Source organism: Exophiala bonariae (genome assembly GCF_035927105.1).
Source record: "Exophiala bonariae strain CCFEE 5792 chromosome Unknown scaffold_31, whole genome shotgun sequence".
NCBI classification, from domain to species: domain Eukaryota; kingdom Fungi; phylum Ascomycota; class Eurotiomycetes; order Chaetothyriales; family Herpotrichiellaceae; genus Exophiala; species Exophiala bonariae.
The window spans coordinates 98,327-114,060 of NW_027042506.1; the positions used below are offsets into that span (position 1 = coordinate 98,327).

The 15,734-nt window shown below is 49.0% G+C and overlaps 3 protein-coding genes across 3 annotated transcripts; all 3 read right to left on the reverse strand.

Moving 5' to 3' along the window:
• Nucleotides 1-1,574: 1,574 nt before the first annotated feature.
• Nucleotides 1,575-4,109, reverse strand: LTR84_008388 (uncharacterized protein; the record flags this gene model as incomplete). The annotated part of the gene is made up of 3 exons (XM_064851934.1): nucleotides 1,575-1,706; nucleotides 1,769-3,851; nucleotides 3,904-4,109. The coding sequence occupies 3 exons, from the start codon at nucleotides 4,107-4,109 to the stop codon at nucleotides 1,575-1,577; spliced, it is 2,421 nt and encodes an 806-aa protein (XP_064701839.1).
• A 7,130-nt stretch (nucleotides 4,110-11,239) lies between these two features.
• Nucleotides 11,240-12,247, reverse strand: LTR84_008389 (uncharacterized protein; the record flags this gene model as incomplete). The annotated part of the gene is made up of 1 exon (XM_064851935.1): nucleotides 11,240-12,247. The coding sequence occupies one exon, from the start codon at nucleotides 12,245-12,247 to the stop codon at nucleotides 11,240-11,242; it is 1,008 nt and encodes a 335-aa protein (XP_064701840.1).
• Nucleotides 12,248-13,781: 1,534 nt separating this feature from the next.
• Nucleotides 13,782-15,592, reverse strand: LTR84_008390 (uncharacterized protein; the record flags this gene model as incomplete). Its single annotated transcript, XM_064851936.1, has 4 exons — nucleotides 13,782-14,137; nucleotides 14,190-14,817; nucleotides 14,911-15,045; nucleotides 15,101-15,592. 4 exons carry the CDS (start codon nucleotides 15,590-15,592, stop codon nucleotides 13,782-13,784), a joined length of 1,611 nt encoding a protein of 536 aa, XP_064701841.1.
• Nucleotides 15,593-15,734: the final 142 nt, after the last annotated feature.

Below are 15,734 nucleotides of genomic sequence, written 5' to 3' on the forward strand. Positions count from 1 at the left end.
TCCGGCCTCGATGACGACCCAGCTTCCCTGTTTGAACTATATCATGTTGGAGTACTGGTGGACATTATTCAAGGTTGGCTTGCGCAGAAATGCTGTTTCGAAAACGTAGACGCAGTTAGCTTAGCGCATGTACACTTTCCCAAATCCATAGAACACTAGTTAGGCAAATACTCACCAAACTCATAAACGAGATTTGAGGAGGGGAAAAAATCCCAAAAGAAAATCTCGCAAAAGACGTCGTCGAAGAAGAAGATCGACCCTTGAGAACATAAAGTCCCGGAAACATCAGCTGGACAAGCAATTTAGGTAGGTAGTTAATTGATGGATGACAAGTTCCCAAGGCCGGCCCCCCGAATATTCCCACTTTCCGTGCAAATAAACCAATCCCTCGTGCTCAAATATGCGCGCAGTTCTGTGACAAACTGTCCCGCCCGCCGACCGCGGGGTATGCTCATTGGCTGCTGTTTTTCCCTCAGCTCGCGCGGCGAGTGAGGGGCACTCAGCCTGATCTGATCTGATCGCCTTTTTCGATCCCCTCCCCCCTTATGGCTGGCAACCTCGAGTTTCTCACTTTTTTGTTTCTATATGCTTTCCGCGTGCGTTCTCGCTGGCTGCGGTGGGTGACCCGTGGATTTTGAGGAAGTGGGGAGAGGAGAGATATGGCGTGGCGTGGTTTGTTGGACGGGGAAGGTATGCCCCTCACCTCTCACTTTGAAGCATTTGTGGAAAATGAGAACGAACACACATGGTATTATTGGAACGGGGGGGCATGTCTTTATTCTTGCTTTTGCGGCCGAGACACAGCACAGCGTAGGGATGAGAGGACCCGCTGGTCCTGATGCGTTTTGGTATGCATTCATTCGCATCCTGCCCTGTGCAAAGTACAGATAGATAGAGTCTATCTTTGGAATGAATGGTGTCGTGGTCCAGTACAGGGGAGGTTCATCGGTTTGTTTGATACACATTCATTCAGCACAGCCAGTCAGTCAGATCCGCTTCGACTTCCCTTTCCCTTTCCAGAGAGGCTCCGCCGTGCAGGCTGGCCTGCTGTGCTGTGAGGATTCGTTCTTCTTGTGCACTTAGAACAGTCTGTTTCGTAGGAGAGGCTTGGGCTCGGAGGTGGTCTTTTTGGAGTTTGAGAGATCATGGTCGTCGTCAATCATGCTATATACCTTGTTACAGAAATATTATAAACACGAAGAGCGTCCTGTCTGCGTTTCCCTCACCACCCCACCCATACCCTACCGTGCAGCAGACAAGACATAACGTAGTGAATGACATTGTGGTCCTTGGTTTCTTGATGGAATTACACTGAGAATGGGTGTTATATCCATCAACCTTGGTCATGGCAATATCATGTTTTCTTGACAACAGCTAAGTGATGTCGTAACGTATAGAGAGCATCAATGCTCAAGCAGTGTAGATCGACTTGAGTGTTGATAGATGTCAGAAACACCCACAATATCCGATCATAGAAAAGCACGTGGCAAGTATCGAGAAGCTACACCAAGTTCGTGCCAGGATTGTTTGGTATTTTTGGAATTCCGTTCCACCGTTGGTGCGAGCAAGTTTGTTCATTGAGTTTCGGTCATTTGAGATTCCGTATTGTGTAACGTATGAGTGGATGCTAGAGCAGCCAGGGACGAAGCTAGGTCTGTTGCGGCGAACAACTTCGTCTTGTCATCGTATGTAATATAACGATTCAACTAAGAAGATCCAAGATTAGCGGGGGGGTATAGTGACTGACTTCCTGGGATATCAAGCTTACCGATGCCAACTTGTGACCTAGCCACAAGCATCGCTCGGCCCGAGGTGCAGCATGGCTAGGCATTTCAAGAGTGCGCTCGTCTTCGTCTACTACTTGACCGTCGAAGAAGTCTCCAGGGAAGTAATATGAAGACCAGACAAGTCCACGTATGAGGAAATCTTCAGGGAGCTGTCGTCCAGTTCCACTTTGCTGTTGAGGAAATTCCTTAGCCTCTATCCGGTTATCAGATACCCCAGATCGGCTTAACGTATTTAATGCTAGGACCAACTTAGCCCACGGAACGTAAGTCTCTAGATAGATCAAGGCTCCTGGCACGTATGATGAACTCCAGATGAATGCCAACGTAATATGCATGAACGGAAGAATGTTGCGATCCCCAACTTTTTGCGCCACAATAGAAATCGATGCAAACCAAATAGGAAGAATGTACGCGGTAACCTCATCAGAAGAGTCAAAGTTTGCCTCAAGTTTATCCCCGCCATGGTGTTGGACCTGTCGGAACTCCTCGGGATTAATGGGGCCATTCCGCCAGAATTTGGCATGGATGTTTTCCTTCAGTATGGGGTCCTCAAGTGGAGCAGGTTCAGAAAGCAATGCCGGGGGCTTGTCATCTTGGATTCCTTTGATCTTGTTGTTGTTGGTACGGAAGGATTTCCACAGATAGTTCTCATCGTGGCCAAAGTCATACATGAGTGCGATCAAAGACGACGCAATCTCTGCTCCCATGACCTTGAAATTGGATCCTGACCTGGTAATTTGACTGTCCAAATCCGAAATGTATTCGGAGATATTGACGGCGTAGGTATGAATGGATTTCCTGGTAAACATGATACCTGCTGCAGTGACGAGTGATCTCTCTGCCTTGTTATATTTTTGATTGTTTGTGTCCGAGTCGAGCAATGGACTGAACAGAAGCATGATTGAATCTCGAGCATTGATGAAGGGATTGACGCTGATCAATGCTTTCGAGTAGTAAAACAATTGTCGGACAATGTTTGGTCGCGCAAGGACAGCAAGGTGATGTTGGATACGACCTGTGTTTGGAGAACGGTCAGCAGCACGATTGTACCACATACGAGCAACATTGGACCAATTCTCGCGATCCCGCATATCAGCCTCTTCAATTGCCATGCGATACCGTGCTAGATCACCAAGGCATTCAATCCATGTTTCATAGAAAGCAGGTACAGACTCCATCAAAAGACCCATCATTTGGTAGGCAAGGTAGACGAAGCTAAGCATGTGCTCCAATGAATAAGGAAGACGATGACGAAGTAGTTCTAGGAAAGAGTGTATCCCATGACGCCACATTCGAGCCGGCATCGCATACTTGGTCGGCAGACGCCGTAGTGCTGGTGATGCAGTGGGATGCTGGGATGCAAGGAAGAAGTCATGGTGTTCATGCAGTAACGTCCTATGCAACGCAATGAGGGCCTGCCACTGCTCATTGGACAGTTTATTCGTCGTCTGAGATTGAGAGGCACATATCTCAACACACTTCTTCTCCACCATGACCAACCCAGCATAGATCCCTTTAACTTCATTTACAAGTTGCTCTTGACTGATTGGCCTTGTCTCAGGCTGACGAAGCATACGAACCTCTTGATCAGGAGGTATGTCATAGGTGGGTGGAGCTGAAGTCATGTGACTTTGTGATCTTCTTTCGGCATCTTGCAGAGCCGCAAAGTTCAACTGATTTGATGGCGGTGGCGGTGGATGACGTACTTGTTGTCTTTGAACATTGGCTGGGTGCGAAGAGTTTAGTTTCGGTGATGACTGGGGCGTTCTTTGTGCTGAACGAAATCCGGAGGGGGAACCAGTCCGGATTGACTCTGAGTGATCATGATTGTGACGAGAGGAGAAAGGTGATGCCGAGCCGTGGCCATTCGGATCCTGAGTCGTCCGAATCTTACTCGGGTAGAACTGCTCTGCATCGTGATGAGGCCGTTTCGTAGTAGGACGTAGCGGATCCGACGACTGGCTGTGGCGCGCCTTGTTTTGGTCTTCAAGCGTCAAATTGTTGAAAAACTCGGTGGTTTCTTGCTTGGAACTTGGCTGTAGTGGAATGTGTCCCAAGGAGTGCCTGAGAATTATTTTTAGAAAGAGTTGGCCCAATCAGAATGAAAGCATCAAACCTGGAATTTTGGCTCAATTGACCCTCAAAACCAGGCTCAGCCTTGATATTTGAATAAGAATCATCCGCCGTCAGTGGGCCACCAGGATCAGGTGAACCTTCAGGCTTTGGAGGGCTGTTTTTCCGCTTGCCAAAGAACCATTTCTTTGATTCTGCCGAAACATGGCCAAAGTAAGAGCCTTCATTTTGTTGCTTGAATGAGGCCATGACGGATTCTACTCAGAAAAACGAATTAGAGGCACATCCAAAGCAGATATTGTCGGTGAGGCGAGCACGATGAATAAGGACTCATTGACGCTAGCCTATCCGGGTCTAGCGGGATCGCCCTGGCCGCCCGAGTTATTCCGCTTCCGGGTTTCGGTAAGTGGTGTGAACCGGGCATTTTGCTGCGCAGAACAGTTGATACCACCCAGCACAGCCCAACCGTAACCTTGCATGTGCTGATGTGGACTTTTGAGTGCTTTTTGGCACCATGGGCACTGGCTGTGGAAAACGGAAGATTTTGAGGAAATTTTTGGACATACTGGAAAGTACGGTTTCTGAGCACCTAGACCTGCCCGACTGAGTACGGGGAATGCTTTCCAAATCAAATTTTGACGACAAATGTTTTAAAGAGCGCGTCGCTGCACTTGCTCTTGCTGACTCAGTCGGGACAGGTCTTCTTGCACACGGGGCTGCTGGAAATGAGGAAAAGACATTGGAACTCTACAAAGGCTGTCCCTTCTGGCATGCATCCTGCCTTTATTCCCTACCCACCTCCCTTTCTTGACAACAATTAGACACAGGCAATCTCAAGGTCCCCCAAAAGCCTGCGAACCACCTAGGAGTCTATTCAACCTCAAAGCCGAAGCGGGGCTAGCAGGCAAACACGCTAGTCGACACTAGCCGAAAGTGGTTAGATGCGAACCTGTCGAGGGTTCGCGGCCCACAGCAGGCAGAGCCTCATCATGCATTGAACTGCATGGCACCCTAGCGCCTCCACTTCAAAATATCGCCCAGCCATCGTTGCCTGCCAGTGCCACCAACAGGGCGCCTCCGCGTCGGTCTTAATCGTACGGATACATGGCTGATTACCGACCTTCATCTGATCAACATGAGACGCTGAGTAGGAAAGAAGAGTTGGTGGCCACTCTCGAAGTTAGGATGGGAACTGCCAATTTTTATAGAAAATCCTGCCACAACACTGATGCACTCAATAATGTCCAGGGCTATTTAGACTGTTCTATTTTATATGTTCCAGTCCCTTATCCTCTGATGGCTCCATTAGCCGATACAGGTATGCTTCAGCCGCTTGGGTAGCGTTGGTCATGTGCCTGGCCAAGAGGCAATATTCCCCCTCCAGCCTTATAAAGCCATGGCCTGATTGAGGTTGCGTGTGGCCACCGTGACGGCCAAAATTCTCAGCCTGATGATGACACGCAAGAGGTCTTCCCAAGCATCTGTGATGACCTATTTAGATGGAGCTTGTGACTGTTACAGCACCCACAGCAACAGATCCTGTGCCATTCCGTCACATCACCTGCCATAAGTATTCTCCCTTGATGGTGCTGGACCAGGCGCCTGCCCCCCTAATAGGCATGCCACCGGAAGCCTGGCACCGGTATAGGGGTCAGCGGCGCTTTCAGGTCGTCTCAGACATTGTCTGTGCACCGAAGATTGCCAAGCTGAAAAGATGTGATGGCATCGTGTCGTACCAGGGATAAGCATCTCCCCCGACGGCTGACCTGAGTGAACACGGACGTCATTTGGCCATATCAGCTATGTAATGCAATCCGGGGCAAAGTGCATTGTCCATCATTGTAGCCCGAATTTTCGAAAATTCGGATTCAACACTGAGTTGCAGACCGTACTGTCGAACCAGGAGACACGCCTTGATATATTTCGGACAGAACGGCCAATCACTGAAAATGCACCACTTTGCCCATAGCTATTGGCTGCATTATCTTGGGCAGCAATACAGCGGAGGGGGCTTCGAGATAGCACACAGGAGACACAAATTGTCCGCTGCAACGTCCTTGAGCAATATGAAAGCCGCATGATGGCAATCTGACTTCACACTTGCACAGGTAGACGAGAAATCAACGCCTTTCCTGGGCTAATGTGAATGAGACAACCACCAAGGTATCTCAGAGGCAGAAATCCCGTCCTTTGCGTCCGGCGGCGGCAGTGATGCAACCATGCGTTAAGCTGTGCTCATCTCGATTGCCTTTTGCACAGAGGCTGAAGTGATGTGTCTGATACGATTTCTACCAGCTGTGGGAGGATCAAGAGCATGGTGGCAACTGGCGCTCGGAAAGTGGTCGCCTTTCTTTCAGAATAGACAAGAACAAAAAGACACTGTCTCTGAACGAGCCATCGAATTGAGATGTTGATGTTTAGAGGACGTCGTTTAGAAGTTTTGAGTGCTAGTTAGTGCCAGTCCCAGAAAACCTACCTTGACTTCAGCTGCTCCAGTCATTGATCTTTCCCGTTTCCTCAGGATCTCATGCCATTCTTGCATTCCAGTAGGTCAATCTTGATCACTAGTTGCCGTCGAATCGTATGAGTGATCATGTTCCACGGGCGGACTCCGTCGGGGGTAAGACACGGTTCAGCTCTCGACAAAAGTCCTGTGCGAAGGCAACCGCCCCCAGCTCGGACCTGAAACTCAACTTGCCACCCGAAATTAGAAGGAAAATGCGGTCGCCTGAAATCGATGGGCACCGAATTCGTTTTGTCGGAAACCACTTGTGAGGCCAGGAAGCAAAGATGAGTACACTGGGTGTCGCGTGCACAACAACGCCGATGACGGTCTTGTGGGCATGATAGTTCTACTCCTGTGGGGCCTCACCAAATCTGCTTCAGGGCGACTGGAGTATCAAAGTGGCTCAGCAAAGCTAGATTCGTAACAAGTCGAATTTGTCTTCTAATTCGGGTGGTGATCTCGAGGCAATGCGTAATACGCAGGCAAAATCAAGGATTTGGTTTTCGTGTTCTTGCCATTAATTTGGGGCATGTTTTTACCTGTCGAAAATCTCCTGAAATAGGTTGATGCACGTCATACATAACTTGTTATTGAGAATTTCCAAATCTTGAAGGGTGTCTGGATCTGGATGTATTGGGATCGACAAACTATAGTGTTGCAAGGAGTGGATGAAAGACCTACAGAGAGAAAAACAGGGCGTTAGATTCGATCACCCACCCTGTGGAGAAAGACTCATGGACCAGTTTGCATCGTGTACAGTGCTTTCATCCCGGAGCTCACATCTTTTCACAGTGGTTAGAATAGCCATTGTTTATCCATGCTTTGGGTGGTTCATTTGGTTTCGAAGAGACTGGCACCGTTATCAATGTCGAGGTAACATTTGCGTCTTCCCATTACAGACCAAGTTTCGAGACATGTACGCAACTGATAGCTGGACAGCTGATCTTGGATTGCGGCTCACTGCAGGCTTGATCAGCATCAGCTCATACTCATGGTCAATCATACCGTCAAACATCTTAGAAAGGTTTCTTCGAGAGCGTTAAACCCCTTGGAGCTCTCCGTTTCACCCTTGCCATGTCATGACCAGCGTAAGCGAACGGAGTAATGACACCAGAATAGGTTGCTCAATGAACCAGTGAGACAGAGGCACACATGAGCAGTATTGCGTCTCGGATCTATCCCAGGGCTGGATTTCCCAGCTTGTGTACGCATTCTAGAACGGATGATTCGGAGCACGCGCATGGGTTCAGTGTCACCATCCCAACTCACCTCTATTGGTAGTACAGGAAGCCTGAGTGAGACTCGACAACGGCATCAGACTTGCACGGAGGACTCAATACCAGGACATACAACCTATAGGGTCGCGTCACCTCGGACGGTCCCCGATGGACGACTTTTGGATTAGATGTTTCGGAGAGGAAGATGCTTCCTACAGAGAGGTGCGTATTCGGAACGAACCCCTATCCAGCCTCAGCACACACCACCGCAGGCAACAGCAAGGCAACCCAGATGCTACCACAGCAAACGAAGGGCTGAACTTATCCCTCGCGCTCAGTTGGACACTTTCGATACTCCGCAATTATAACGCTTTGACGTGTTCGCTAGCTATTGCTGACCAGTCTACCGCGCAATCTACGAACGAATACGATTGTTCTCGCTTCCTGGTGAAATCTTCGAATTAGGAACGAGTGACAACCTCTGCACTCAGACAGACTCTACAACAAGATACACATCGTCATGAAAGGGTGTTCAAAAAATCTACGAGGCTGGATCTGAAACAAGAAACAGGACGTGCGACGACAGAGAATGGCAAGCAAATATGAGGCCAGCGAATGATTGGAGACGACCCAAATATGCAGCAGACAATAAGTGCATTCTACTCGGTTTTGGGATCGAGGAATATTCTAGCTCATCGAGCGGATAGTCACTCGTCATGTTACACAGCATATTACGCTTGCAAAATGTCGTGCTGCCGAAACTCTCCGCGACGGCAACTAATTGCGCGTGAAACGCTATTCTCTGCTGGGAAGGGAGAGCACTTCGACTCCGAAGATCAGTCATATCAATTCAACAACGAATTTGTGACAGCGATCTTCCTTGAGGGGATGTCTGATGATGTCTCCCAACCCATGATTTCGAGCGCAACTAGGCGGAACCGATAACCGGTGGTGCGGTTGCTTTCGTTGTGTTCCTCGTTCCCTCACGGCCAAAGCGGAGCAGCCCAATTCAGGGTGCTGCATGTCTTTCTGCACGCAAATGCCCTTGGGGAGGTCAAGGTCAGCTTGCGGCCCACCCTCCCAGTCTCTGAGAGGTTAAGTAAAGTCTTTCAGTGACCTCAGAGTCTGGCTGACGTGGTATTTCGTGGGATACTTTCCCCGAGGGACGCCGATTGGTTCATTGCGAAGTTGTTCCTGCATTTCTCGATGCCTTCTACTCTCGGTCATGATGTCGCATCAGCAGATCGTTGGAGGGGCCGTCTACCCGAATGGCGACTTAGGTGCGCCCGATCGTAGCCACGTTGAAGCATGTCTACCATGAGGCTGAACCCCGCGCTGGGAGAATTGCTGCCCCTCACAAGCTCCTGCCATAGGCGATGTAGTTATAAGGCCAAACACGCGAAATATCGTTGTCAGCATAAATAGCCATTGAATTGTTCTACGTTACTTCAACATGCTGAGAAGCAGCCAATGTCAAGGTTTCAGATCGGAAAGTGAGGAGGCAGGTTGTACCCTCGAGCCGAGCGCATATGCGTGGGGGGAAATGCCAATATCACGCACGCCACAAGGCAACCAAGGCAACATGGCGCGGAGACGAGAACGTCCAAGAGAGCTCCCTTACCTCGCTAAATCGGGCGGTGTTACGTTAACTCCAAAGTATTTATTAACATCATTGTTCTGGCGGTTTGACTACGATTAAGTTCCATGACTGTCAACTAAAATCGGGCACCTGCACCAAGTGGTAAGCCAGATGATTTAGTGCTCGACATGAGTCTCAGAACGGGTCATGGATAATGCGCAAAGCATGTAGCTCGTGTCGACACTGTGCGTGCCTCAACTGAACATGTTTAAAATCTAACCGGTCAAACTCCTAAGTGCAGTCCACGTGCATACCTTGGTCGCGCAATTGACACAGATACGTCAAGAATTAATTCTGGAACTGCCAACCTGAATTGTCCAAGACTCAACACTTCGTGTTCCAGACACCGCGACGCAGCCATGTTCCACTGTAGTGGAGGGTCTCGGGGGGAAGTAATACTGCGTGCAGTAGTCTCACTCGACATTCTGCTTTCGCTTGCACCTTCTCCAACGACCCGAGTCAGAAACACGACTTCTCCATTACAAACACATCTTGCAGCGCATGATGTAGGGATCCCGCGGAATGGCTGGCTCCTTTTCTGTTTTGAACGCGATATAGTTTTGTTGCGAGAAACAGGCAATTGCGCCAGGCAACTCTCGTGTAGCATTGTCTGCGACAGCACAGTGGTAAAACATGCTCACCTGTCTATGTCCTATCTCGACCCGAGAAATTCTCAGCCTGATGGCCAAGTATGTTGTCCACAACAACGCAGGCAACGGGGCAAACCATTTCCATCGCGGCCAACCTTCACCCGTGTTAGCATGCAACCTTCGGACATGCACCATATACTAGCTCGACCTAACTCACCCATTTCGTTCAGCGACGTCCGCAAATATGCAGTAGGTATCAAGCATATTGAGGCAGATCGACCAGGCAACAGACAGCCATGCAGACGAGTTCGTGGTTGAGAATGAAAGGCAAATGGTAGGAGAGGGCCAATGGCTCCAAAGTCTGCCAGCCAAACAAACATCTTGAGACACGAACTGAAAGTATTCTCCAGTCCACATGACAACTTTCACAATGCTCGAGTGTGGTAACCTACCAGCGAATGGGTCTGGTAGGAGAGAGCACGAAGACGCCTCCAAGGACTTGGATGCTCCACGCTAACAAGAAAAAAGCAAGAACGGCTGGCACGGATGATCAGATGAACGGCAAGCAAAGTCTGGGCCACCCTCCAGCAAGGCAAGGCAAAGCTATTCAGATGAATTGAAACCGGTCTTCGAACAAAGACTGTATCCGCGGTCCTTGAAAACTGGCAAGGTCAACATCCCGTCCGTCGCACCACGCAAAACCACCAATGTGATCAGGCAAAGGCCTTGGACAATGACGATCGACGATGATTGATGCGTGGTGAGTCTGTTAACCTTATGCGAATAGATGGTATATTTCTCACCAGAGCTTTTCATACATCTGCCTTCACTCTGGCTTCTCTTCGCAGAACAAAATTCTACGAGACAGTCGTCATATCCAGGAGTAAGTTTACTGGAATGATGTGGGTGTCAGAAGGCCTCCTGTTAGGATGTTTGGTCTCCAGGATTCGTGAACAGCATATTGATCTACCGGCTACTGGTGCAAGAGAGCCTTGCTATCCTACGTACATCCGTATGGAAATCTGATGAGCACGACGTTGTATCACCACAAGAACCAGGATATGATCAAATAATGATTACACTTTAATAACTTCCCACGCCTGATTACGAGCAAGAAATGCACAAGAGTGAACGAAATCCTTTCATATTTGGCTCTAATACGCTGCGTGAATCGTGGTTCCATGCCCCCCACAAAGTAGCTCTGCTCTATGTCGCCCGTTGCAGTTGTTCCTTTCAAGATCGTCTTGCCAGTAGATTGGGAAATTCAAGGCAAAGACGCGCCATCCAGAAGCTTGCAGTAAATCTCAGCTACTAAACTTGTCATGGTTCAAAGTGCTCCGAACATGATGCTATGTTGGTACCCTGCATCGCAGTCCATCAATCCAGTTGTACAGACCAAGTCCTAGAGCTGTTTGTTGGTCCTTGACCTATGATAAGTAGACACGTCTTGCGTTCACTACCCTACGACGGCAAATTGGACATTTCCACCCATTTTGTTGGTGAGCATGTCGAACCCGGCGGGACTGTTGTTGAATGATCTCAGAGCACCACCGACATAGGGCTATGTGCATGCAAGGCTCCAGAAGTGTATCGACCACTTGCTCACGGCAGATCTGACATGCAACGCTGACAGTCAACTCTTCCGGGTTCCTAGCCGCTGGTCTTGAAGTCTGAGTATCGATCGGATTGACGGGACCTCGATTTGTACGCTGTGTTTCGTGTTCAAGCGATTGTGCGTGAGCTCCAAGTTCGGTGGTCTGCGCTGCTGTCATACCAGCTCGAAGGAGAGCCGATTGAGGTAGATCTCTGAGCAGAGTAGTGTGTGCATCCAGTTCAAAGTTGAGGGTAGCCATTTGTTGCATCATCATAGCTTCAAAACTTTGCTGACGTATGGAACCTTCAGGTTCGTTTGCGTGTGTTTCAAGTCCATCATGATTACTGTCGCGACCAATTTCTGAATCTGGAGCTATTGGATTGGATCGACGAATTTCTTCTGCTGCTCTATAGCGACTCCATGCTCGTGTGAACATTCCCTGCAGAGGACTTTCGTAATTGTCGGCTTCAATCTCCTCGCGTGTACCGAAGGGGTTTGGTATTGGAGATCTACGAGCTCGAGGTAACGGTGCTGTTAAGTTGCGACTTTGTGCAGATCTGTTAGGGCGATTTTGATGGATGGAGCTGGGTGAAGGGAGACTCTCGCTGGTAGCTTCGCCTCTTCGTCGTATTGGTAGCACAGGAGGTGTGTCTGACAAGGCGCCCGTGCTTTGCATCGACTCTGTGATGATCGATGAATGAGTATCGAGTCGACTTGGAGCAGGAATGTCATTGAAGGACCATTCCCTCTGGAGTGGTTCATGTGGCAGCGCACGAAGCGTCAAAGACCGAGCCTGATTTGCAGGTGGCATCGATTCACGAAGCAGAGGCGGGCGATTCATGGTGAGTGAGCTAGGGGCTGATGATAAATCCCAATAATCTAAAGCAAATTAATGATATGCCTCAAGGATGAGCGAGTGAGAAGATCTTCCATCCAACATTTGAGAACAAACGAAAAGCTATGGCATATAACAAAATCGGTGAAGACTATGGTGAGTCAGAAAAGTGAAGACATACCTCTGCATCGCCAACAATAGAGTGACCAGCGCTTGCCCTGCATTCTTAAACCTTGACCATCAATGTAGACAGGATAAGAAGGAGCGAGTGGGCGTTTATCGGCGCACGCGCAACAGACCTCCAGAGCGACCAAAGCGCACCCGGTGGTCGGTTTGTGATCGCAGACTGCAACCATGCCAGCACGCGATGCAGTGTCGATTTGATCCATGTTCACAGATCAGGACTCTAAGTTGCCAAGGGGGTTTCTCGGACCAACAACCACGCTCGTCATGTCCGTTGCCAAAGGCCAGACATACAAGAATCAAATGATTCTCGTCAGCGTAGTCTGTAATCTTTTGCCTAGTGGCAAAGCAGTCCAGAGCGAGATTTAATTGGTGATATATGTTACCAGTACGCTGTCCACTGCCTCGTCCACTGATCACGTCAAGAGACAAAGTTCAAGAGGGGTGACGACGGTGGATGTCGATATGAGTGACAAACGCTTTACCCAAGTTGGAATCAGTGACGCTGCTTTATTGAAGGGAACGGGGGTTGTCACCGAGTGCTTTCAATTGTCACCCGTTTGGCATGCGTCGACTTCACTATCCTCTGAATTTCATGCGCCGCTCTACTCAGCATACTTGAAAGTTACCATCGCCGTGTTCTGATTATGGTGACATATCAAATGCTACGCCATGGACAAAGACCCCAATATTTCCACCGGTATCAATCAAGCTCTGCAAATGCCAACACCATGTCTAACAATGAACAAACACGATGGGAGCGCCCTGCAGCTAAAATAAAACAACACAGTAACTCCCAACGGGCGATCTTGAGGCCGATGTGTCGGTCAAGAGGCTCCCATTCAATGGTGGAGAACAAACTTGTACCTTATGCAAACAAATCCTGTTGGCTAGCTAGGGAGAGGAGCCGAGGTTGGGTGATGAGTGTAAGCCGACTGCTGACCTTGTACGCTGCTACTTCAAGCCCAGAGCGATTCTCGCAATTCTATTGAGGTTAGACTCCGAGACTAGCAAGCAGATTTTCTGGGGTCCTGGGTAAGGGGTAAGCCATCCAGCAATTTCACCCACGCGCATAGCAGCCAATCTGGATCTGGCCATCTTTACGAAGGAAAGGAACTACGTGACTACGACCGAGTGCCCTTCCTGAACACAATCGTTATTCGGAAGTGATATGTGGTTTAGATCAGCAGTAGCACTGATACCGGCGCCCAGAAGAGATGTTTCAACACAAGACGAACCGGCAAGCGCCGCGGTGTTTGAGGCTAGCTACGAGGTTGTGCCATTCTAATTGACATAATCATCATCTCAGACGTCCGGTCTCGCAAATTCGCCTCTGGTACTCTCGTGAAAATATCTCTCATGGAGCAGCGTTCTCACGCTCTTCAATTGTGGGCCCCTCACCAAATTTCTGCATACTTGTATGCACCACTTCTTCCGGAAGGATTTGCCCATGCTTGTATTTCTGGAATTTCAGCAGCGGAACTTTCTGGTGGAACAAGTGATCGATCTCTTCGAGAGAGAACGAACGACATTCCGGAACCACGAGGGCTGCGAAAATAAACGTGCAAAGAGCAATCGGCCCAAAAATCAAACCTATTTCGACCCCAAGATTCGCGTAGGGAGCGTATAAGAGGTAGGGGATGGTGAAAGACACGACGAATTGTGTCACTACTGTGGCGATACTGCATACCGTGTAGGTCATGTCTCGCATACCTGAGATTGAAGTGAGAAGTTGGTTATGACTCTCAGTAAAATGGCTTCTTACGTGAATTAGGGATCTCCCCTGAGATGATATGATAGATTGGTGCCCAACCAAACACAAAGCCATAGTAGTTGAGACTCAACATGGCGGTAATGGCGATCTTGACTTCTTTGCTGGGTGTGTTGATTGTCCCTAGACCACCCATTGCGAACATGGTGATCGTTTGCACAGCAGAACCTATGAGCAGAAGCGGCCTATGCAGAAAAGTGAAGCCAGTCAGCGCATGAAGGATAACATCAGGAGTGAGGACATACTTTCGGCCAGTCTTATCCAGAAGATACATAGCGACCAAAACGACAGCAATCTGTATTCCAGTATTGATCAAGAACATCTGGAAGGGGTCGGGCCCATTGATGTCCTTGATGAAAATAGTGCCATACTTGCTGCTGAGCTGTTGGCCACTGATTTGGATGCAGATGTTTGAGCCAAGGACGATGAGAGATCTCTTGAGGTTAATTCCTTGCCACATTTCCTTGAACGTGCCCTTCTCATGTGTCATGGCTTTGATCATCCCGAGCTGTTCATGATACTCGTTCATGATCTCTTCCTCGGTAAATTTTCCCCGGCGGTACTTGCGCAAGGATACTAGGGCTTCCTCGTGGCGATCGCGAATAAGAAGCCAGCGTGGGGACTGTGTGCAGTATTAATGGTTAGCTCAAGTAGGTGTGATCTGATTCTTGCATCCATCGATAGCCTGATAGAGACGACATTTTGAAAAACGTACCTCACTCAAGAAGAATGCACAGCATCCGACGATGAAAGGGATGATGAAAAACAGGCCAAAAGGAATCCGGAATGATGCCTCTCCCTCGATCTTAGCAGTTCCATATGTGATCGCAGCCATTATGAATGCGCCAATCTAAAGAATCCTCTGTCAATTCAGACCATCAACAGGACGATATCGCTATACATACCATAACACCAAGCTGATAGGTGCCAACAACCATTCCTCGAATCTTCGGAGGGACAATCTCAGATTGCATGACAGGAATCGTAACGAGCTCCTGACCCAAGTAGATGTAGTTGATGATTCTCCCTGCGAGAACCTGCTCTTTATGCTGTGCAGTGACAAGCAGGATGGCGCTCAGGACAGCCCAGAAGGTCATGACATAGAAAGCCGGACGTCGCCCATATTTGCGATTGATGAAGCCACCTGTCACCACACCGAAGACTTGTCCGACATAGGTCAAGCTGTTGAGGAGGGACAAAAAGTATGGGTCAATGCGGTACTTGCCCGTCTTTGGGTTGATTGTCCCGAATCGATGAGTGAAAGCATCCATAGCCTGGGTGTTCGAGAAGGCCGCAAGATCCATGCCAAAATTGACTTGAGACAGCATCATGAGGCCAGTTGCAAAGAGCAGCTGGCCATTGAAGTTTCTCGCTATCCGATTGTCTCGGAGCCACATCCTGTCGTCACTTTAGGGGTAAGGGTTGCTTGCAACTGCCCTACGAAAGAAATTTGAGGTGTCAGCTTGGGGAAAGGCGAGCTGTGTACGGCTCGAGATCCCTAAGCAGTGGAAATCCTCAGCTATATATAAGATAGATCTT